Source organism: Hesperophylax consimilis, chromosome 2 (genome assembly GCF_061612785.1).
Source record: "Hesperophylax consimilis isolate HC1 chromosome 2, BYU_Hcon_1.0, whole genome shotgun sequence".
NCBI classification, from domain to species: Eukaryota; Metazoa; Arthropoda; class Insecta; order Trichoptera; family Limnephilidae; genus Hesperophylax; species Hesperophylax consimilis.
Window position 1 is genome coordinate 13,804,849 of NC_142837.1, and position 24,800 is coordinate 13,829,648.

At 37.0% G+C, this 24,800-nt stretch overlaps 1 protein-coding gene across 3 annotated transcripts in view; it reads right to left on the bottom strand.

The window, feature by feature from the left end:
* Positions 1–24,800, bottom strand: part of LOC149425715 (lachesin-like) — a 718,168-nt gene that overhangs the window by 490,172 nt on the left and 203,196 nt on the right. For all 3 annotated transcript variants that reach the window (XR_016303426.1, XM_089641366.1, XM_089641355.1), the window contains exon 3: positions 12,726–12,850. Coding sequence is in view for 2 of the 3 variants with exons in the window: in XM_089641366.1 (XP_089497492.1) it covers positions 12,726–12,850 (125 nt within the window). In the remaining variant the exon portion in view is untranslated. The remainder of the gene's footprint in view (positions 1–12,725; positions 12,851–24,800) is intronic.

Consider the following 24,800-nt stretch of genomic DNA (forward strand, 5'->3'; position numbering starts at 1 on the left):
AATTTACAAATTGGGATACAAAAGAACAAATCTAGAGTCAAAAGGGGAGATGGTAATCTCCGAAATAAAACTACCAACCGAACAACTTTTCTCAACAGGTCCCTTTCGAGAGGAAGGCAGCCTCATAAAATTAAATGCCAGAATCAAAACAATTATCCGTTTAAACCTACCTGAGAGAAAAGGTATTCAATAGAAGATACCCATACCTAATACACGAGAGAGCTAGTAACCTCATAAAATAATTAATGGAACCTAATATTAAAATACAGACAGTCCTCATCCTAAATTTGGCATTTCGAGTAAACCTTACACATATCTCACATGATAATTGGCTGAATGGATAAGCACACAACTTGTCACAAGATTGTCGTGTGTTTTATTGACCTAGAAAGGGATGTAAGTTCCCGACGACGTGGAATTTACAGCGTTTTCTGGACGTGGCACGTAACTTGAGATCTTACGTGTCACATTTTTGCGACTAGATTCGTGACAAGGAATGTCATGGTTTTCCTCTTCTACATTCAGTAAAGTAGATTTTCCTGGAGGTGTAATGAAGTTGAGGCATTTTTGAAATTGGTGGTTTTGAAGACCTGGTTTTCTTTATTCTGGCGTGAAGGTTGCCAATTTGGAACAAGGGGAGGCCAAGCGAAAGCCCGTCAGATCCAGCCGGTTCGGATATCCAGACACGCAGATATCGATTGCCTTGTTCTAATTATCATCCATCAGATTTGTTTGGTAAAGAGGAGGAGCCAACTAAGCTTGAACAAATTCATTTCCGTTCCTCTCATTTCCTTCCCAAAATATATACATGGATGGCGCCGACAATTAACACCATAAATTTATCGTATGTATATCACGTATATAAAATCAAACACTTTATCATACTCACATTACCCTACGACAGGTAGAATCACGTAACTAGTTGGAGAGCAGGCGAGACAGAAATAAGGTTTATGAAATGGCTTTAAAACACAGCGGTAATGGATTCAACTCACTCTATCTCAAAAGAACCGAGAGATACCACACACATACATAGATAACTAGGTTTTTATACCGAAAAACAAAAAACCAACACAACGTTCAGTGAGACCTTTTTATACTGAACCGTCACGTGAAATAATTACGTTCAAGGTCGTAAAACACGTAGACAAACTAGGATGCGCACACTTGACGGGATGCGTAATAAAGAGAGGAGCAAAGGCTCGTACAGACGGCAGGGAGGATATTCCTACCCCGGATATATACATAATCAAAGCCTTATGGAAAAGTTACCTATGGGACTTATAAAATTCATCGCAGAAAGAAAAGTTTGTAAAAGGTCAGATCATTACACGCATCAAGCTTATATTGGTAACATTTTTTCAAATTTTGGTCAGTCGAAAATGAAAAGTTAACATTAATTTGAACTTATTAAAGTTTCATTTCATATCCGATTTGAATACAGAAAGCCATTTACAGGCCAATATCAAGCATTGAATTAAATGACGTCAAAGTTGAAATATTTTGAGTTTTGATAACAAGGTTTGAACTTATGAGTACAATGGCTGGAAATTGGAAACGTCAAGTGGCATGCTAAGTTTATTTAACAAATAAATAGAGTATTAAACCGCTAAAAATGTTGAAATACTTTTCTAAATGCTGATTTTGTAGATTCGAACTCTTACTTGAAAGGTGTGAACAAATAATAGTTCATTTACAATATTATTTCACAAATATGTTTGGGCAGAATGTTTAAAATATGTGATAATAATCAACTCCCAAGACAGGATTGTTTCGGAGAATTTGAAAAATTCATCAAATTTCAACGTTCCTTTTCGAGTTTAATGGAAGTCGCATTGAAGTTCTGTTAATATTTCATTATATACTAGTTACTTGAAAAAACTAAAATAATAACAAAACTTCAAAATTTTATATCACAGAACTTTAAAATTTACTTTGAAATTCGAAGAATCTTTTAAAATTGAAGTCTTACACGAATAAGTAAATAATACTAGCAGTCGGATATGATTTTAGATTCAAACCATCAAAAATATTATGATGTTTCATTTTCACTTCTGTTCTAAAAAAAACACACCTTCCATCATAATCTATCGTTTGCCCTTATTATGAACACAACAGCCGTCCCTATGAGCAGGGCCGCCGACAGCTAATCAGGGCCCCAAGTCTAGTAGACTATACCGGGCCCCCTCCCCACAACTTACCGGGGGGGGGGGGGTGAGATAACAATTAATAAGTTCATGCTTACCTGCTACTGCTAGGAATACTAATTCATTACCTTTTCTTATACCACTATACCAATCATTTGAATTAAGCATAATTATTCAATGGAAATGTTTAAAAAGTTATGGTGAATACTCAAAATAAAATACTTGTGTTTCTTGTTTGTGTGTATTTACATATTCTTCGTTAATCAAGATATCTTGAGGCTAAATTAAATTATTATATTTGAAAGACAGAAAACAGGTAGCAAAAATAAATAATCAATTTTCAAAACCAATGGAAAATAAATTAGGAGTACCGCAGTGATCGATCCTTGGACCCCTATTGTTCATACTCTATAAGTCTATATTAATGACATGGTGAAAATATTTTCAAAATGCAAAGTACGACTATTTGCCGATGATACACTTATATACTTAATTGGAGATAACTATAAAGAACTAATAAATATTTAAAATAATGAACTAGATGATGTATCAAGATGGCTAAAAATAAATAACCATACCAAACTCAGCGCGCAGCGATTCCGCTATGACTGTCGCCGACGGATTGCCGACGCGACGGTCTGCCGATCGGGTCGGTAGGGCCCGGGGGTGAGTATGAGCGGGGGCGCGGCGGGCGGCTGCATCGCCCCTCCCACAGCGGGCCGGCCGGCATGGCGTGCTTGTAGCTTGAGCTGTGAGTGGCACGCTCTGAGAGCGTGTTCACACACATGCGTGGGATGACGTAATTCAGCATATCGCTCGCCATATATTCCAATTTGGAATGTACGGCGAACGTTATGCCGAAATACGCTATCCCTCGCATATTATAGCTGTGTGCTGTGTGTGAACACGCTCTGACAGTTGGGCCTACGGAGCGTGCGGGCCTGGGCACCCGGCCCACGTCCGTTCCTAGTGTCATTGGCATTTTTTAGTAAAATATCCGGGCCCCGTCCCGGGCCCCCCTTAGGCCCGGGCCCCAAGTTTCGGACTTGGCTAACGTGCCCTCTCGGCGGCCCTGCCTATGAGGGCACAATTGGAGCAGTCCACTAAGTTCGTTCGCTGATAATATCTAACATCTAAAATTCTTAACACATCACTCTTGAGAATATTTAAAATAAAATGGCGCTTCACACAAATAGAAATCATCCGAATATTATTTAATACAGTAATTACTTATCTAAGCGTCTACTGGTTATGACAAGGGGTGCCAAAATTTTATTCGCGCCCGGCGCCGTTTAGCCCAGAGCCGGCCCGGGTGAACACTACGAGACCGGTACAATTTGAGATATTCAAAAGAATTCACCACATCTACCCTGCAAGACACTGTAAATCCGTTCAAACATTTGCTAAAAAAATGAGGGCGCAATGCGGCTTGTCACCCAAAAATCAAACACCTAGAATAATTGTTATCCCGATCTAAAAATAAAAATAAAAGATGGCTTATTTATTTTTCTCATCAAGACGATACGATGATAAGAAAGCATTTCACTCAATAATGGTTTATTTCCGCGTCTAGACGCACGTTCTTATTTATTAAATATTCAGCGGATCAGTTATCACGTGAAAGTGAATACGTGAAAGAAGGAATGTCTACGGAAAGGTACGGCAGAGGGTCAAGTAAGTCCCTTTTCATTGCATTTAGGTGTAGAAAGCCAGACACCTTCTTGACACAAACTTTCAAAGGTGCTTTGGTCATATTGACGCAGTTAACGAAGCTCATATTGACGGTCCCTACTTACCTTATGACATCTTAGAAAACGCAATGCTTAAAAAGAGCTGTTTTTTTTTAATTAACTCACACAGGAGGCCTTAAGGGAAATAATTTCCCTGAGGACCTATGTCATCTTTGAGGATGCTGTGTGGAGGGTCTTTTTAAGGAAAGGAAGGAAAGGAAGGTAAAAGGTATGAGGGGTGGGTAGGAATCTAGGGATGAGTGTGTCCAGGAGTGACGGACGAATCAATATATCCTTCCCACTCCCGCGCAAGGCGATGGGTCGAAAGACCAGTTGGAGAGGTCAAAGGGTCTCCCCAAATGAGCCTTTCCAGATCTAGGCAGGCGCATCCTGAACACACGTCACCTGATGGACTCGGGCACCCCTGCCTGGAGCGCGGCCCCGCTTAATGGACGGACCTACGGTTGACTTTGTCCTAGCAGGCCTAGAAAATCGATCTTTCCGTGGAGTAATTATTTATTTTTTATTTATTTAAACGCCATAAACTGGCTTTTACAATAGAATGAAACATCGGATTATAAGCATAAATGGTACATAGGCATTGATGTATGTCTAATATAAGTCTATGTACACAGGAGAATATTAGTAATAAATTACAGAACAAGTAATGTGTACACGAAAATATTATTGCAAGTGATACAGTTGTTCATAGAAGTTCAGTGACACAATACATAATAAAAAGAAATATCAACTAGTGTAATAATAGTTCAATGAATACTAGGTTTGTATAAAACCTGACATAAATCGAGGTATCAGGTGTTTATGATAATAGATAGTCATTAATATAAAATAAATTCCATTAACGTATAGAAAGTTAAAATAACAGAGAATATTTTTTTGAACAGAATATTAATATGTTTATGAAGTTATTACTAAAATCTCAATTTTTCTAGAGGGATCCCTCGATCATCCTCAATTCATCGTAAAGAAAAAGGGAATCTGGTGCATAAAGCTGATTTTATAGTTGAAAAACGTTTTATAAAATTTTCAAACCATTTTACATAAATATTTTAATGGAAAGGCCTTGTTTTTATTAATCTTAAATATAAATATCTTACATCCATAGAAATTCTAGACTCTAGACTCTATTTAGAAACACTTGAGATTTTAGTAATATGTTCATCAAATGTGAGCGCGCGAGCAAATCATTGCACCTTTTCTTCTTTTTTAGCCTTCCGTTCCTAATACAATAACCATAAGACATACATTACTCTTAAAATACATATTAGCCATTATAATGACACCATTGAAATAACTATTATTGATGTTTCAGAATTAAGGAAAAATTTCTTCTTATTAACTCGTATATTACACATATTGCAATGAGTCAACAAATACAACTAAAATTATATGCGACTGGGAACGATTAACATAAAAAAATTATCGTTCACTTCGGACCGGGTAGTAGCGTAGTGGTCCAATTCTTCGGGCTTTATCCATATTTGCACAAGCAGATACCGCTCATAGTAATTTTAGTAGGAGGAATTTAAATATTTGCTCATAGCTCCATAATTGTTTATTATAGACGGGAAGGCTTGTTTTTCTCGAAAAAAACAAAAGCAATCTTGAATCTTTAAAAGAAAACAATTTTTATTAAAACGAATTATCCTTAATTAATAATTGAATTTTGTCGGAAGTCACACTTTATATATTATCACGTTTAGCATTCCTGAAGAACTTCTGGTATTCTTCACTGAAAAGCTCCAGACGATGAGATTTCTTGAGCAGGGCGTGTGTTCAATCATTTCTAAATATAAAGTTGTTTTCAGTTCTTGGATACCAGATTAAATAATAATAATAATTATTATTATTTTTATTTTTTTTATTCCAGGATGTGGGGAGGTTAGTGCAATCCCACAAGTCCCATACATGTATACATATTTTTTGTACAGTAGGTATGTGAAATTGAAAAAAATATATGACAGAGAATAAATTAACAACAAAGTAATTAACAACTATGCAGGTCGTGGTCTTATTGGCGGAGGCCATTAGCCGCATCCTGGCTCCAGTAACCCGGTGTCTCATCAGGCCGGCAAATCCATTCCTAGTCCTAGTTCCGTGAACATTGTCGATGCGCTGCTGTAATTTCAGTATCCAAATATGATTCTACAGGCGTCATTATATTGAATTCGGAGTCGTTCCATCGAGCAAGTTCGGTAGTGACACCATGTCTCACACGTATACAGGCCAGTACAGAAGGGTATTGCTGCATTTGAAAAATCTGCGGGCAATCATGTTAGGCACTATGCTTAGGCTTCTCCTTTGTCGTTCGATATCTTCATTTCCGGAAATATCTGCAAAGGTTCTTTTAAAAGTATAAGCAATTTCCTACTTGTTTGTGGACCCATCAATTTGGCTGGCGATTCGATTTTTTGGTTTGATCAGGTTGTTGCTTTTCTTCCAGAATTGGGCAAACTGCTTTGTGTCAAGTGATTTTACGATATCATCCATTTTTGTTTGTTCATAAGAGCTTTAGCAGTGTTTAAGAGCTATTTTGAACTCCTTCCTTTTTCGTTTTCTTTCATCCGCAATGGGACCATGTAATGGTCTCCCATTCTTAATCCATTCCATCAACGCCGATCTAGAATTTTCATAGTGTTCCTTAACTTGTTGATTCCACCCAGCAATGTCACGATGTGTTTTTGGATTGCTTTGATCGTTTTCCCGATAAAATACAGTGTTGGCAGCCCTACTTAAGGCTTCAACGATGTCTGTGTATATATTTTTCATGTTTTGTATATGTTCGCATCTGTCAAATATAGAATCCTAATTACAAATGGATTCAGAGTGTCTTTGATAGATCACACTAAGTAATGCTTCTGCTACAGACGTATATTCACTGATTTTCTTATTATTATTCCTTCTCCATATTATGTTATTAGGCTGTTGTGGAATATTAAAAATAGTTGCAGGTAATTTTTCAGCAGCGATTACGCAAGATGTCGGCTTGTGATCGGACCAGTCGGTATCATAGTATATTTTATACTATCTATTTTGTTCTTTAGACTATTAGTGCATATACAGTGATCGAGCCAGGAAGTGGTATTGTGTGCATCGCTAATATATGTATATGTGTCATTCGGTAGTCTTTCAATATCGATACAATTGTAGTTATTTTCGGTGTAGAAATGAGAGAGTTCTTTCCCGAATATGGAGGATGGGTGAGCGTTGAAATCTCCCATAACAATGGTTTCAGAGTGTTCGTTATCTAAAATGATCGTATCTATTTTTGAAAGGTAGTTGGTGAAGTCGGTAAGGTTGTCCGCGTGACATACCGGCATGTAGACAGTCAGTATGCTTATCGTCCCTCCGTTGGTAGTTATCTGAATACCAGCGATGCGGTCATCTCCACACGGTATTATTGAAGCTTGCAGCTCGTTCCTCCAAAGTACTGCGACTCCTCTGTAGGGTCGGCCTCGTAGTGGTCCGTTTGATAAATCTACAGCAGAGGTACCCCATCCCTGGAAGTTCGGATGAATTTTGGATAGATTCGATGTTTCGTTTTGTAATAACCACGTTTCTTGCAAAAGTATTACATCGTAGATATCGCACATATGAAAATATGTGCATATGAAAATAAATGAAAATGAATACATTTTATGCGAGGAAATATTGTGAATGAATGATTAACAAACTGATGACGAAGTATTGTTAAGAAGACTCCCGAAAGGGCTCCCGACCTCCTAGGAAACTGGGCTAAAGACGATCATGTAGAGCCAGAAACTTTAAATGTTTCCCTTCCCTTACCATAACCTTGCTTTGACAGAGTTGTAACATCTCTGCTCACGCTTGATCAAACTTAACCTTGCTATGACAGTGCTGCAACTTCTCTGCTCACTCTTGATCAACCATAACCTTGCTATGACAGTGCTGTACTTTCTCTAATCACGCATGATCAACCATAACCTTGCTATGACAGTGCTGTAACTTCTCTGCTCACTTTGATCAACCATAACCTTGCTCTGACAGTGCTGTACTTTCTCTTCTCACGTTTGATCAACCATAACCTTGCTATGACAGTGCTGTAACTTCACTCTAACTAACCTTTAACTAACCATATTTTTTGTAATTAATATTATCATCCTTTTTTTTTAATCATTTATATTTTGCAACATTTTTAAAAATAGCTTCACAATGAGCACGATGTTTTACTAAAAGGCTTGAACTAACAGTAAAACGGATATTAAAACTGATAATCAGCGTATTGATCGTTTATTTATGATCAAAAAGTATACTAAATATTCATTATATATTGATCATGTTATTGCAATAAACGCCCGGGTTGCCGGCAATTAAAAAAAAGGTAAATATTTTGAAAGTTATACCCATCAATGTAATATATCATAAAAGAAGAAGATATAATATTAATAAATCTAAACGAATTATGAAACAGAACAAGACAGAGATAAAACACACAAGCGCTTATTGGCGCTATTTCTTGAATAAAACGTCACAGTATCTACAAATAAATAGTTTTTATTTTTTTATTCTTATTTTTCTATCACTCGTTCTGTTTCATGTCTCGTTAATATTATTTACTTCTTCAATGATATATTACGGTGTTGGGTTTAACCTTCAAAAGTTATTCTAAACGGTTATGCCAATAAAACCCAACAGCATATTATTACTTATCAATAATTAGATTTATATTTCTAAATTATTTAAAAAAAATCCAAAACAGAAGTTCCATTTAGCCCGCTATCCCAGGGTTCTGTATTACTTACACTCGTCTCTACACCGTTTTAATATCGAAAACACTGTTTTGTAGTGGAAATTTAAGCTCCGATTATGTTTTTCTCCTGTCTATGGGTATTTAAGTACCTATGGCAAACTTATTATTAGGTATTATTGTAAATTATGTACAAAAGGTCAATAGCTCTCTCCGAAATAAAAAACTTTGGTTTCAAAATGATTTACTAAACTATTACGACAAGCTGTCCCTTCACAAATTGATATCCCGATCCAGACGGATTCCAATAGCAAAATAATCACGCCCATATCACACGAGGCTGTACATACTGTAATCTAAGCCAAATCACCTGTAACATCGTACGTGCGTTGTTCGTTTTACTACCCCTAGTTAACTTTAACACAACGTAAACCTAACATAGAACATGAAGCAATCATATTGTACGCAAGACATGTATAATATATAGGGAATAATTGAGAAAATGATCCGAAATGGTAATAAATAAAATGCACGTTGAGTAAAGTGGAAAAATTAGATTAAATAAGCTTAGTATAATAAGATATCAATTCTGTAAAAAATGTGTTCAATGTGAAGACATCTTCTGGAATCTATTCGTTTATATAGATATGTACACCGACATTATTTTTCGTAAGAATGTTTTTATCATATTTTTAAACTTTTTCAAGTCACTTAAATATGTTGTGGTACGCTTTACTTGCATACTTTTAAAAGTATATTTCCATGCTTGTATGTATATAAATAAAAATATTCTTCGAACTTTTAGTATATATTTTTGGTGCTCAACGAAATATAAAACTAAATTGTACTAACACAAAATACACAAATTTAAAAAAAAATGTTATTCACAAATTATTGTTATGTTGAAATGAGAAGAACTCTTACTCCAACATTCATTCAAAAATGAAAAATGAAATCCAATGTTTTGGAGTTTTAATAATATTAACACCTTTGTAACTGTTAAAAACCCAGTGCGCAACGTTGTATACATAACATATGAAGCAAGCCGTTCCAGAGAAAGGGCATAATATAAGAAAGTTCGGTACTTTCGAGTGATAAATTGCCTTCGCAGCCTCACCTTTGTATGGGTCTGAATATAAGGCACAAACCTGTACAAGTATGGTGACGGCGACCTTTTCCGTAAATATTTTTATCTTGGCAGACCTAATTTCATCGGGGTTTTCTCGGTGATTTGTGAAAATAGGCTATTTACAAGGGTTTCCGAACTTCCGATAGTTTTTTTGGATGAATGGTATAAAATTGGTGTTAATTTGAGGCGTTAATTCAACAAATTGGCCTTTTAGCGTCAACTGGGTTAGGATATAAATAGTCTGGTTATAATTCAAAACGGTGGAAATTTTGGTGCCCTACGACTGAGTTTTATAGCCACATCAGAATTGGAGCCCTCATATACCATACACATTCCCAAAAGTGTAATGGATTCTATTAATTATCTCAGGGGAATGATGGTACCTACTTGCTTCGAAAAACTTGTGTCAATCCCTTCTTTACCGCACCGGTGCAGTTTTAGTACCGATTGACAGGAGATACGCTGAACGAGTAGCAAACATTCGTTCATTGTTGTGCGATAAATAGTCGTTTTGAACATATCTGTTCTCGTTCTAGAGCTAAACAGTTTTGTGATGAAATGACTTGACGGCATTTGCATTTCCATCCTCGTCAAAGGAAAAACATTGCAAGTCCGCTTTTAAGCTTCCCACTTTTTTTAATTAGTTATGAAACTCAATTGGGTGCTCTGTCTAGTAAAAAATCACTTTGCGTTGCAAAATTTCATTTGCATTCATATTTTCTCGAAATTTCATTTAGATTTTTCTTAATATAGCAACTAGAATAAAAATAAGTACTAGTTATTGGGTTCATATTCTTATCTGAACGGCATTGGCTGGGTCGGCATCGAGTCTGGATCCTACCAAGGCGTGGTGAGTTTAATTCCTCGGCTGGCCACAAGTCCTCCATCACGACACAAGCAGCATTTCTCGTTTACTTTGGTGGTAAAAGGACAATTTCAAATATTATAATGGTAATTCGTAACCCGGGAATGTTTTTCTGTCTTTGAAAATAAAGAAAAACTCTTTTCTATAGGTATTAGCGGTCAAGATGATTTTACCGATAACCTAGCGTTTAAATATATTATATTGTTGAATGTTCCTGTTTATATAATAGCCAGTGCAACGGGAAAGACTATTACTGAAACCTTTTTGAAGATTATTTATTGTCGAAAAATATTTTAAAAAATAAATTTACCAAGGTGGGTTCATTTATTTTATAATTGTACAATTAAAATAACAAATTAACATAACAACATGGAAAAAATACTGGAAAATCAGTATTTTTTCCATATCAAAATTTTATTATTGTTATTTTTTTATAGTTTAAACAAATACTACATAAATCAAAGCTATATAATAAAAATAAAGCAATGGTAATTTTCGTAACAATAATACATAATATCTTGCCTTCAAAGTTTATTCCACACTAAAGTAAAAAAAATCACTTATCTTAAAATTGAACAGTTTATTTTTCTTTCATTTTTTTATTCTGTTTTCAGACTATTGGGAAAGAGGTTGTTAGTAAGTACCTCCTCACTCGTGTCTTATGCTTCTTTTACCACTTTCAGTCTTTACTGAATAAGTGCACAGTGTTGTGCACAGCGTTAGTTTAATAGAACCAAGTAAAACAATATAAATTTTACGCTCATGTAGAATGACACAAAAATCTTGATTTTACATTTAATAATCACATGTTTCAATCAATTGATATGTTTTCGGGAAGTTTGTATTCGGATTGGCCAAGACCAATAAATTCAAAAGATCGAATAGTGCTGGTCAAAGTTGAAATAAATAATGTCATATGTTTAAAATGAAAAAGATCCTCAGTTGTTTACGGCGTGCGTAGATAATAAATCAAAATACCGTAGCATCTCAAAATCGCAAATCGCTTATAAACCGAAATCCACCGGCAAACATACCCCAAACTTCATCATAAAACAGAACGCCGGTTTTATATTACAATCAATTTAATATGCTAAATTGTTTTTGCTATTGCGTAGGCGAGTAATTTATTGCAGTATTGCAGTTCCCTTGGATGGGAATTAATATGAACAGTTGTGCTACCGACAACAGCAGCTGTATAGAACGCGTAAATAACTTAAGTTGTAATTTAGATTAAACGGAATATCTGCGCTAAATGCCAAATTCAATTATGTTTGTATCACTCGCCTGTCAGATGGCTACGACTATAGTAGCGAGCTGGCGTACTCGTATGTAGCCACCGTAGCCCGTAGTCCGTAGCGCGTCGTAACCAAAGTTGCCGGTTATATTTATTGCAGATTGTTAAGTTGGCACTATGGCTCCTCTGTGTTTAGATGGATACCGCAAGGGAACAAGGGAGAACAGAACCTTATTCCAGGAATGCGGCTTATCCTGGAGGCGTGGGTACAATAAGTACAACATGTTTCGTTTTAAGTGGAAAATCTTAAAACAGCGGGTGGTTTAATGTTTCCATTCGGATAATTTTCATATAATTTCCCGAACGAACTCATTCTCAGTGAATTCCTTTTTTTTTGTTTTCGAACAAGAAGATTTTACAAGTGGGTACACATATTAATGTAGATAAATAACGCGAATATATTTTTTGTTTTTGAATTATTTTAGTTATGAAAGATTAATTAACTACAGTACAAGATTTCTTATTTTAACATTCTTTACATTTATGAAGATAGATTTAAATTTTATTCAATAGCACGATTCCTCTTGTCATACTATGTCACGTTAATCAAAACATAATATTTAAAAATAATGGTAATATATATATGAATTGCATAGCGCCGTTTTAGGGTAAAATCACCTCAAGGCGTTCACGCTTATCAAATTTTTGGTTAAATGATTTAAATCGTTTGCATTTTTTAACAAGTTTAATAGGAGAAAAGAAGGATTAATTTTTAACTTCCTTTGTTTCAAAGATTTATTTTTTATTAGATTTTATTAACAAATTAATTAATTAATCCTACATCGATTGAGCATCTTTCTATAACCAAAAAATCAATATCAAAAGACTTACCCTGTATTTGCCCAGATTGCTGACTGAACAAGCCAAGATGGCCTCCCTCCCTACGGGGTAGGTAAGGTTGCCGATGGGGGCCTCGAACTCCGGCTCATCTGACATCTGCCGAGTTGTAGGCGATTCTGGAAATAATAATACAAAAATAACATCAAATTCATACAAATAGTAAAAATGTATTTACGTAATTGTAAAAAGCATTCACTTTGTGGCTCATCATAACTTATAATAAAAACACATAAATTTGTTTTTGACCACGATAGTTTTATTTTCACTCTACCGGTTTCGGAAGATCCCTTCCTTCGTCAGGAGAATATTTAAAACTGTTTTAAATATTCTCCTGACGAAGGAAGGGATCTTCCGAAACCGGTAGAGTGAAAATAAAACTATCGTGGTCAAAAAAAAATTTATGTGTTTTTATTATAAAAATGTATTTATAATTTTTTTTAACATTATGTCGTTTCTCATTTTTGTGGATGCTGTATGGAGGGTCGTTTTGATCTGAGAAAGGATTGAAAACATTCTTGAAGATACCAATATTATAAGAGGAAGGTAAAAAAAAGGCCGGCAAGTGGTTCCACAGCTGAGATGTTGATCCCAAGAACAAGTCGATCTTGGAGAAATGTTGGCGCACGTTTGGCGTATTTCTCGACCATGCACCAGTACCTAATGGATCAATGACTCCATTAAAATACCGGCAGAACAAGGACAGTATTTCAACCTTACAATTATTATTTTGGCTATTTCTCGACCATGCACCAGTACCTATTGGTTCAATAACTCCATTAAAATACCGGCAGAACAAGAACAGTATTTCAACCTAACAATTATTATTTTGGCGTATTTCTCGACCTTTCACCGGTTCCGAATGGATCAATGACTCCATTGACAGAACAAAGGTAATATTTCAACCTAATAATCAATATTTTTATATTTATTTTACTATTAAATTGAACCTAATTTGTAGGTAAGTTAAGGTTGGAAATATGGGTAGAATAACGTACTAAACATGTAACTGTGAGTCTAGACGTTCCGGTTCAATTCCAGGAGAATGGCAAATTATATAAAATTATATTTACTCTGATTAAATAACTTTAGGTTGTGTCGTTAGTAGTTGATGTAATAGTAAAAAAAATGCAGACTGTGTTCCGTTTAATAATGTTCCATCACAAAGCACCATATTCCAATATAATGTGTTATATTAAAATCCCAGGTTTTCATCATTAAGTGTGTACTGCGTACGTCCTAATTTATCTGTAATATGTGTTTTCAAAGCTCTCCACCGGTGCACTAATTAATACAAATGACAAAGCAAATGAAGCAAAATTAAAACAAAAGCTGTCAAATGGATATTTTGTCCGCGGAATTAGGCAGACTACAAAGTGGACCCAAAGTGAATTAAGTCACGAGGATTTGAAAGCGTTAATTTATTTCCATCAACGCAAACAAGGGACAGAGTCCTTGGGTCGGCAAAGTCATTAAAAAATTCTGCTTCATACGTTAAGCTTACTTGCTACTGCGTAGATTATCGTAGAGCGGCGCAAAAGCCGCACAGTGGTTAAAGTACACATTTACTTTTGCAACTACTAAGCGTTTAATGTATTTTTTTAAAATACAATGATTTTTTCACAGAGTTTATACATTTTTTTAAAATATTTTAAGAGATTTTTTATGATTATTCATTGGCAAAATGTCTTCAAAGATTCCATTATACCGTAGATACGCATGTTATTAACTCGTTCAAAAGCTTGCCAGTAGCAGTTTTCAGTCATCAGCATGACTGATCGCGCGCTGCCAATAGCTAGCAGGGTGAATACCTGCGTGCGCTATTTTGATGCGCTTTTGCATGTTGATATTTTCGCGATCAAAATGGCTCGATGTCGAAATTCAACAGGTTGGTAGCTTTACACACATAAAATTGCAGTTCATTTCTTATTTCTTCCGGGATCTCCATCTTATTCTGCTACGCTCACGAATCCAGGGATGTTAGTAACTAGCATACCTGTGTGTATACTGACTAACAATCAGGCGAATAGTTAGCATGCCAGACTCTCGCCAAAAGCATGCTTTTTACTGGATTGTGTAGCCGCGGCTTTAGAGAACGCATTAAAGAGTTGACTTAAGCCATAAAAGATTATTCAGAAATGAAACGTTATTTTTAAGGCTTACGTCATCTTTGGTGAACTGATCTGAATATCACGAAATAACTATTTTATTTTAATTTAGCTGAGACTAACCAAACTTTTATATTATTACTGAAAGAAATAATCAATTTAATTGGCCTCTCTGGGGTGTAAAAGTTGAAAAGATTTATGTAAGCTGGCAAGTCACTGGTTTAAGTGGTTATAAAAATTGTCATACAATAATGATTGATAATAAAAATTATAATTCCCTCATAATTTAAGTGAATGCAAAGTGCAATTAAATAAAACTTTCATAAACAATGAGTCGAAAAAGTTTAAACACAAACCGGTTGAAGTCCATTTATCAATCAGTCTGAAAGTTTTTTGTGCCGGCCGAGTTCCAGCCAACAGCGCTAAGCCACCGCAAATGTCCAGCTTAGCTATTTTGAATGTTGAATTATTAAAACCGTTGACGTACTGACCGGAGCCATTTAACGGCCACTTGCTTGCTGGCCAGTGGCCACCCGGTAGCAGTACAGTTCTTGTTTACCGCTGGGCGAAGATAAATGCTGATGTACACTCATACAATATTCAACATTACTCTTCGCACACACAGTACTTTCGAACCAATTTATTAGGCCATAAATATGGTGAAAAAGGGGTCTTCCTTATTTTCAGATTGCATTCAATGAAAAAAACCTATTTTGTAGAAATTTGCGAAAACTTAATATCAACAATTTGAAATAAAACTACACACAAGATGCCCTAAGAAAAAATAATTTCCCACGAGGCCTGAGTCATCTTTAGGGATACTATTAACTGCTGGGACTCATTTGAACACTAAAAAAAGCTAGAAAATGATAACTTTGCAATATAGGTACTTTATGAGTTTGATAATTAAATGTCATTTAATTATTAATCGAATAACGAATTCCTAAAAGGAAATAAACAATTCTTATTTAACGAAAAAACTTTTGCGTAACATTTTACATTATACAGAAGAAAGTCAATACTTTGAAATGTAACTTCTATGAAACTAGTAATATCTATGAAATTATTGACATGACTGTCTGTTACATAACGCTTATACAGCTATTTATGTTGATATATATACTACTCTATTTTCAATTTGGGAGGCGATTATGGGTACGGCCACCCCACGAATAATTTATTGTATAACCAAGAACACTGCCATGGAAAAGGTTTGGTGACATGGCAGGGGTGCCCGGGTCCATGGGATTTGGTATGTCTAGGTGTTAGCGGTGGATGTGATTTTCCACCTTTTGCGTGGCGGGCCGAATCGGGAGATACGGTTGAGGGAGACGTTTTGACTTTTGACGTCGCCTTGCATTGCAGAGAGAGGGATGGATTCATACGTCCGTCACTCCTGGACACATTGACCCCAGATACTCCTTCTCAAAACTTCCACTCTATCCTTTCTATAAAAAAGCCTCCCCCCACATCCCCACAAATGACATATGCCTGTTGTGTGGAGCTAATGTAAAAATAAAATTCTGTTAACTTAACCCGTTGATCTATTTTTTAATAAACCATCATCATTTTTAAAGATGTTAAGAATGTACTTAATTGTCTGTATGTATCTGCTGACAAACTAAAAAAGTAGCTTAACAGGCTTGCATGATAATAGATAAAAGTAGCTTAACAGGCTTGCATGATAATAGATAAAAGTAGCTTAACAGGCTTGCATGATAATAGATAAAAGAGAAAATTGAAGATGTCCGCTTTTGATATCATATTATTGTAAACATTACTTTTTCTGTTCAAACAGGAATTTTGTTCAGAGTTTTTTTTTTTATATTGATTCACTTTAAATATGACAGAAGAGCGTGTAGAGCGCGCAGATATATAAACTGAATCTAATTTAGCAATTCTGAATATTGAATATTATTGTTAACCTTAATTTGCTCAAAAATCAAATTTATGAATGAATTATTCTCCGTAGCGAACTATAAATGGAGCTTGATCCTCAAACTTCTGTCATATTTCGGCTAAAAAGTTTCAATTCAGTTCGGTAGAAGCTCCCACGTCCCTATTCCAATGACAAAGGAAGCAAGAGCTCATAAATTCGTTGAATAAAAGATTAAGGCGAATTATGTGAGCGCTTTTGGTCTATATTTTTATTGAGGAAGGGGTTCACAGTGTAGCAAAATGAGATAAACACGATACTTATTAAAAAATACTTCTTAGAAGGATTTTGCGGTTGGTGTCGAAAACTTTCAAAATATTCTCTGGCATTTTTTTTAATTGACAAAATCGATTAAGGGTTCTTTCCTGGAAGACAAAGAGTGAATAAAGTGATGAATGAATGAAACACGCCTGTGATGGGGCCTTTTCGTGTGTCCAAATACATATATTAATACTCAGTTTGTTTTTTTTCTTTAATTGACAAAATCGATTAAGGGTTCTTTCCTGGAAGACAAAGAGTGAATAAAGTGATGAATGAATGAAACACGCCTGTGATGGAGCCTTTTCGTGTGTCCAAATACATATATTAATACTCAGTTTCTTTGTTTTTTTTAATTGACAAAATCGATTAAGGGTTCTTTCCTGGAAGACAAAGAGTGAATAAAGTGATGAATGAATGAAACAAGGGCCTTTTAGTGTGTCCAAATAATAGATCAATAAGACTTCAAGTCATTTTGTGATACAGCTATCAAATCTATTTAATATACTTAAAATATATGAAGGATTCGTTCCCGGAAGACATTGTAATTGGGGCATGTCGAGAGTCGGAATTAACGATGCAGAGCTTCTTAAAGTCATTTTGAGATACAGCTATTTAATGTATCTTATATTTAAAATAAATATCGTTCAAAAACTGGGTCAGCTTCACTGGTTAGAACATCCGGCAATGATGAGAGATGGCGACAACTAAAAGAAGCTTATTTATATGAAACTTTAAAGACCATTGCAAACACTGCTTCTTGAGAGGAGACCAGGAGTTGTAGCATTTCCCAGAAGTGGTCAGGAAGTCACTGATAACAAAGGTTAAGGGATATATAAATATCGATACAGCCATGGAGAAAAGCAATTTTTTTTCTGGAAAATATATTCTACTTAACAGATTGTCATATTTTTTTCTGTAACGCTTTATCCATGCTGTCGCGCGTCGGACCTGGGGGGGCCCTGACTTTCCCTCGGCCAGCTCAGATGCGGGGGCATGAGACGTCTCTCTCATAGTCAGGGTTCGGGGTCAGCGCGAGGCTCAAGAATCCATATCCCACCGTCTACACAAAACACTCCCATACAACCGCTATCCCCAAATGAAAGAGGTTAGGTTTTTATAAATCAACATTGTATTTGAGCGGCAAAATGGACATTACATGGGTGAATGACAATAGAATACAGGTTGTTACATCCTAACTAGAATTATCATCAAAGGGTTCCCTAATCTCTCTCTGGGAAATAATTAACAGCTCTCTCTAGACCGACAGGCAGCGTGGACGAATTTAGGTTATTAGCGGACACATTCAAGGGTAATAGGAAATGTAAGAGACTCACAGCATGGTGTTGTCGGGGTATCCTGTTGATTGCAGGACGGTGCGCCGTGTTTCAAACAAACGGTGCCAGCCTGTCGATGTTCAAAGCGCGACATTGTCGTACATTTGGCTTCTCGACCGAGCGGTGCGAATTGGAACGCGGGCGCCGAAACGAACACACGTCCAGCTAGGTCAGAGGTCGGCGCGTAAGAAGGAGGAACGAGGAGCTCGGTCGCCGGGGGTGGGGGGAACTGTAGCGGATCTTTTGCGCGTTACGTTTGACCCAGCAACTAACCTGATAATTCCCGCTACTCAAGTTGGCAACTGTAGGATCTTTGCGCCTAAAATCTGTTATATGACACCTCCCCCCGCGCTCGTAAAAAGGGCGACGTGGTAATGGAGCATCAGGGTTAAAAGATCCTCTATGTGCCTCCCTTGGGGTTTTTTTTGACAAAACAAGAGTTGCCCTTAGTTTGAGAGACTTGGATGGCCAGAGAGATGCCTAGCTAAAACATAATGACTAGCTTATGCCATAGGCTAGGTAACAATATTTGTGGGGAGAAATGAGGAAGGGTACATAGCATGTTTGGAGCAAATAATTTTGGGGAGAGAGCAGGTGTGGAAACAACAAGTAAAATTATGCAATTAGAAAACAAAAGACATGGTTATGCAATTGAAAGACAAAAGACAAAATTATACAATTGAAAGACAAAAGGGCATGGTTATGCAATTGAAAAAACAATAGACAACATTATACAATTGAAAAAAACAAAAGACGGAATGTTAAGGTGTGATTCTAGGGTTTCATTGGTCTGGAAGCTAAGTTTGCGTTGCGTTGGTTTTTTGGTTTCGAAGAGTTGCGAAGGAAACGAGATTTCACTGTAATCTGACCCATTGAGATAACACTCAGGAGTACACTTAGGCCTTGGAAAGAACACTTTGCTTCGTTGTGGGCGTTGATGTTTGCGAAGTGGGGCTGTGGTTTGCGGGGCTGCGGCTATGGTTACAGTGGTCATTGGAGAGAGTAGTCCAGGTTCCGTAGTTATGCCAGTACGAGTCCTATGTGCTATTATGGTGGGCACGGATCGTATGTGTTGGTTATCGGAGCATAATGTAGCTCAGGATAACTTTTTAGAGATGCGCAGTTTGTGTTTACTGGAGGGGCAAAGGGTAATTATGTTTCACCCATGACCTGGTATGTGTCACTGCATGACAGAGCAAGAGACGGTATAACTGGCATTGGCATTGAGGGCAAGAAATTTGAACTCCGGGACTAGCGTGTCCGAAAGGTAGTTCAGAGTGTCATAAAGTATAGTGGGACAACTCGGCTTGCAGTGGTGTGACAAACGTCATACATATGAGTGGTATTGTCTGTGCTTTCAGGAACAAGATGGAACAAGATGGAACAAGTGTGTAGCGAGTAGTAGTCGAGGGGCCTTTGTAACCACAGCGCAGGCTGCTAGGAGGTGAGGCTCAGCTTGGCTGCCGGAGATGGCATCCGCCTGGGCTTCTTTTTAAATCCGGGGGGAATTATTATTAAAGCAAATTTCTTGAAGTTTACCTGCCTAGGGACCAATGAAGAAAAGTTTGGAGAGAAACAAAATGTGTCCAGAAAAAATAAACAAACGAGGTTTAGCTGCCGGTCCGGAGAGTGACGAAGGGTGTGAGAGAGAGGTAGAGAGAGGTTCCTAACTAGTTTTGATTACATAAACATTATCCTTTATTAGGATGACTTGGCGTTTGCCGAATGACAAACTGTCTTGGTTGAAAAAACAACCGGCCTTCTTTGGCCTATGTTAACATACAGGTGGTAACATTTTCGTAGGATTTCAAAGAACAAGACAAAAAATTCGTGAACGAGTCACGGCAACAGCAGGGAAACTAATTCATGAATAAAGGTTGTCAGAAAAGACAGACGATACGCCAAGTGCGTATCATACATATTCAAAATTCATGAATGTGTTTCGTTGAGGAGAGAAAAAAAAAAAAAACAACATACGTGAAAGGTGAGGTAGGAAGCCTGTTGGTGACCGGAACAATTACCGATTCGAACTCGAAGTGAGGGCGAAATATGGTTGACAACAGATTTTCCACTTCATACATATGCCTGAGGGCATGGGGGTAGGGAGTGGGAGGAAAAAGGACGGGAATTGAGTTACGAAATTTGCTAGAGACTGGACTAATTTCCAATTCAACCTCTATGTGAGAGTGAAACATATTCAACCAGCAGATTTCCTGACTCTTTACATTTTAATAAAGTGGATTAATTTTAAACAGTATTTGAATACACATTGTACTAAAGAGGCTAATCTTTTGCGTGTATTTGGCAAAAGATTAGGGGTCGTTTTAAACTTCTACATGATTGTGAGAAAAGACAGACCCTAGTTCCAATTTCACAAACCTGGGATTCTTTTTATTCGTTTCCCAGACGACGAGTTTAGTGGTTTTGTGCCCATCGATTAACTCCTGCGGCACTATGCCCCATAATTGACAGTGAAGCTGAAAACTAGTCCTTTTGGGATAGTAGATATTCCTGGGCTTCTTTTCTTTTTGGAAAGCAGCAAAAACAGGAAGTCCACGGGCATTGGCGTTGAACAAAGAGGTTTCTGTGAAATACTTACGTAGTTCACATATAAAGGTTTGATATTATTTCGTTCGCACGATTCATGGTGAGTATTGTAACGTCTTCACGTATAGTGTACGAGTATGCAGTATATGCAAGGTACAACTCAATTATAGACAGAAGTCAAAGAGTTTAAAAACAGTTCCTTAAAGGAGATGACGATGTCGATATTATGTCGTTCACACGAATCACGGTAAGTATTATTATTACGTCTCCACGTCTCGTGTACAGGGTTGTACACAATTATACACAAAAGCGGTTCTCATGACATGTTAATGACACACGACCAGATTATACACAAGGGCGGTACTCATGGCAAATTAATGTCACACGACCAAATTATACACAAAGGCGGTACTCATGGCAAATTAATGTCACACGACCAAATTATAACACATGGTTATAAATATTAAGTAATTGTAACGAACTTCTCGTGTAGTGGTGGATTTTGTAAGGATCTCTCCTATCGCGTGACAATTTTTTTACATTTAAATATAATTCAACAAAAGCTAGCAGTATCATTTGATACTGTTTGCAAAGATTTGTTAGATTGACTAACTCCGTAGCCTGGAGAGGCGTACGATGGAACAATAGAGAAGATAAACAATTTCAATGTTACTTCATTTGTTACAAGGTGCAAGATGATGGTAGGAGGTATTTCTACTTACATCGTGCGATGGGTGAGAACAGGCCCATAATGGCTTTACATACTGTTCATTGTAGCGTGCAATTGGGTTGCAAACACTTGGTTAAATGGTGAGACAAAGGTTGGGTGTTTATATTATGCAACGATGATCGAACAAAGTCCTGTTGATTTACGTTGTGATATAATTATTTGCGTTCGAAGATCAGGATAACCGTAAGGTTTTACTAACCTGTCCCGTAGGGTTGAAACGTGAGGTACGAGACATACGTGACGTAACAGTAGAGAAAAGAAATCGAGATCTCGTCATACAATAAAAGACCTTAATGGGTTTTACATACTTTTAGTTGAAGCGAATCCAGTTATGGTATGTGGTTTTATAGGACCGACATTTGGTTTTCTTTTATAAATACAATTTCCCAAAATGGATGTGTCAAAATCCGATTTTTGGTAAATGTGAGCTTGGGTAGGACGCCATCAATTTTTGAAAGGAAAAAATTGAAAAAAATGAAAAAAATTATATACATACAAAGAAGACAATTATGTGATTAATTGCTACTTGGTTCTTGCCTTTGAGACCACTATAGGGTTTTACATACTCAAGGTAACGTTGAATTGGACAAGAAAGAATTAATGGCTGTACTTGACAGGTTTTCTTTTTTTTTTTAAAAAAAAGGGTCGGTATTTAACACTTTGGAATTTACAAAATCCGAACTCTTTTGGATGGCACTCTTATGAGTGATTACCAATCGTTATTTTACAAGGACAGAAACAAAAGTGGGGTGGTTCTTTCTAACACGACGAAGGGAACAAAATGAAACGAAAATGGGGTGACATGACATAAACATTGCATAGTGTAGAAGTTGAGAAGCAAAAGCGGGTTCGCGACTTCCCGGCGATTGTAACTCGAAAACGTGTCTCTATTCTAAAATGATCAGTTTCAGAACAGGTGAGAAAATAAAACGTAAAAAGAGAGAAAACGATTGTCGTGAGGGAAAGAACGTTATTACAGGAATAATATTTCATGGTCATAATATGTTAATATACATTTATTTACAAAGGTAGGTTAAACTCGTTTTTGACGAATAGGTTGACATGTAGTTGACACTTTACACGCCTAATTATGGTAAGACTTCATAAGCTTACAATAGTTTGTGATAATACACAATGGGTAAGTTTAAAGTTGCTGGGGTGGTGGGGCAGTTTCAACTGTCTCCTCACTTCCAGACTTTACAATGTCCTTAATATGGTAATTACCAGTATGTTTGCCAGAGGAGTCGGACAGGTAGTAAACTAAGTCCGATATTTTTCTTACAACCTTGGCCTTGACAAAACGGGGTGCCAGCTTGGCAGAGAAGTACAGGGCTCCTTGAGAGAGGGTGTTATTCCTTCTCCAGACAACATCGCCTACATTAAAAGTGATGTGTTTCCTACGTAGGTTATATCTGTCCGCACTTTTTTGGTGGGCCAGCAATAGGGCATCAGTAACTTCACTATAAATGGCAGTAAGTTCTTCCAAACGATGAGCGTAATCAACGGCAGGATTGCTTGTGGAGGTGGTTGACGTGGGGAAATTCGTGTTCCAGTGCAATGAACCATGTACCACCTGTTCCATACCGTGTTTTAAAAAGAAGGGGGTGTAACCAGTGGATAGGTTAACAGTGTTATTCATGGCAGCTTGAATTTTATCTAAATTCTTACACCAATTACGTTGGTCTTTGTTAACCAAAATGGCCAGAGCTGTGTTAATAGTCTGGTTATACCTTTCGACAGTGTTATTTTGGGGAGTGTACAAGGTATTATAATAAATATCTTTAATCCCGTATTTAGCAAGGAAATCTTTAAATTCTTGTGCTATAAACTGTTTTCCGTTGTCAACTATTACGGTTTTGGGTGTTCCGTAGGGTATGAAAATGTGTTTTTCCACAAGTTTGACAATGGCGGCGGCGTTGGCTCTTTTTAAGGGGAAGATCCAACAAAATTTGGTAAAGATATCCACAATGCTGAGTATATGCATGTGTCCAGAATAACTCCTGGGAAAAGGTCCGACGAGGTCCATAGATAACGATTGGAGGGGTCTATCAGCACGTTTGGGTTTTCCCATTAGGCCGGCAGGGGGTGCCGTACTATGTTTGTAAGCTTTACATGTTTCACATTTGGAGATGTAGTTGCGAACTTGCTTGAAAAGACCAGGCCAGTAATACTTCAAGGAGATCTTTTTATACGTCTTGAAGGTTCCTGGGTGTATAGAGTCGGGGGCACTATGATTGTTGATGATTACTTGTTTTCTCTTTTCGAGGGGCACAACGAGTTTCCAAGAGTAATCTTCAAGGATGGACAGTGGGGCCTTACAATTGCGATATAGTTGTCCTTCTTTTATAATAAAATTGGGAAACTTTTGTTGATTGTTTTTGCACCCTTCATAGATTTTGAGATACCATTCATCTTTTGTGGATGGGGTAGAGGCAATTGTATCGATGTTTAATGTGGCAAGTTCAATTCTTGACAGGGCATCTGGGACAATATTGTCCGCACCTTTAAGGTGGATGACATCGAAAGTGTATTGGGACAAACGAGAAGCCCAGCGAGCGAGTCTGCCGGAGGGATTACTTAGAGAGATCAACCATTTCAAACTACTATGGTCTGTGACTACAGTAAATTTGCTACCGTCTATGTAACCGCGAAAATGGTGAACAGAATCCAATACTGCCAGTAACTCTTTTTCGGTGATTCCGTAATTTTTTTCGTGTTTATTCAAGGTGCGGGAAAAATAGGCTACCGGGTGTTCGCCATCGGGGAATTCCTGAGTTAGGACTCCACCGATCCCTACGTTAGAAGCATCCGTGTGGAGGGTAAAAGGTAGTTCAAAATTAGGACAATTCAGGACAGGGGCTGTTTGAAGAGCATTTTTTAAAGTCGTAAAAGCTTCTTCGGCTTCAGTAGACCAACGAAAGTTGCTGATACCTTTACGGATACCAGTAATTTTGTTTAATGGGGCCGAAATAGTGGAAAAGTCTTTAATGAATCTCCTATAGTAACCTGTAAGTCCAAGGAAACCTTTGACTTCTTTCGCGTTTTTGGGTCGGGGGAAATTTGCCATTGCTTCCACCTTAGTAGGATCTGTTCTCAGACCTTTTTCGTCGACAATGAATCCCAAATAACGCAGGCGAGACTTACAAAATTCAG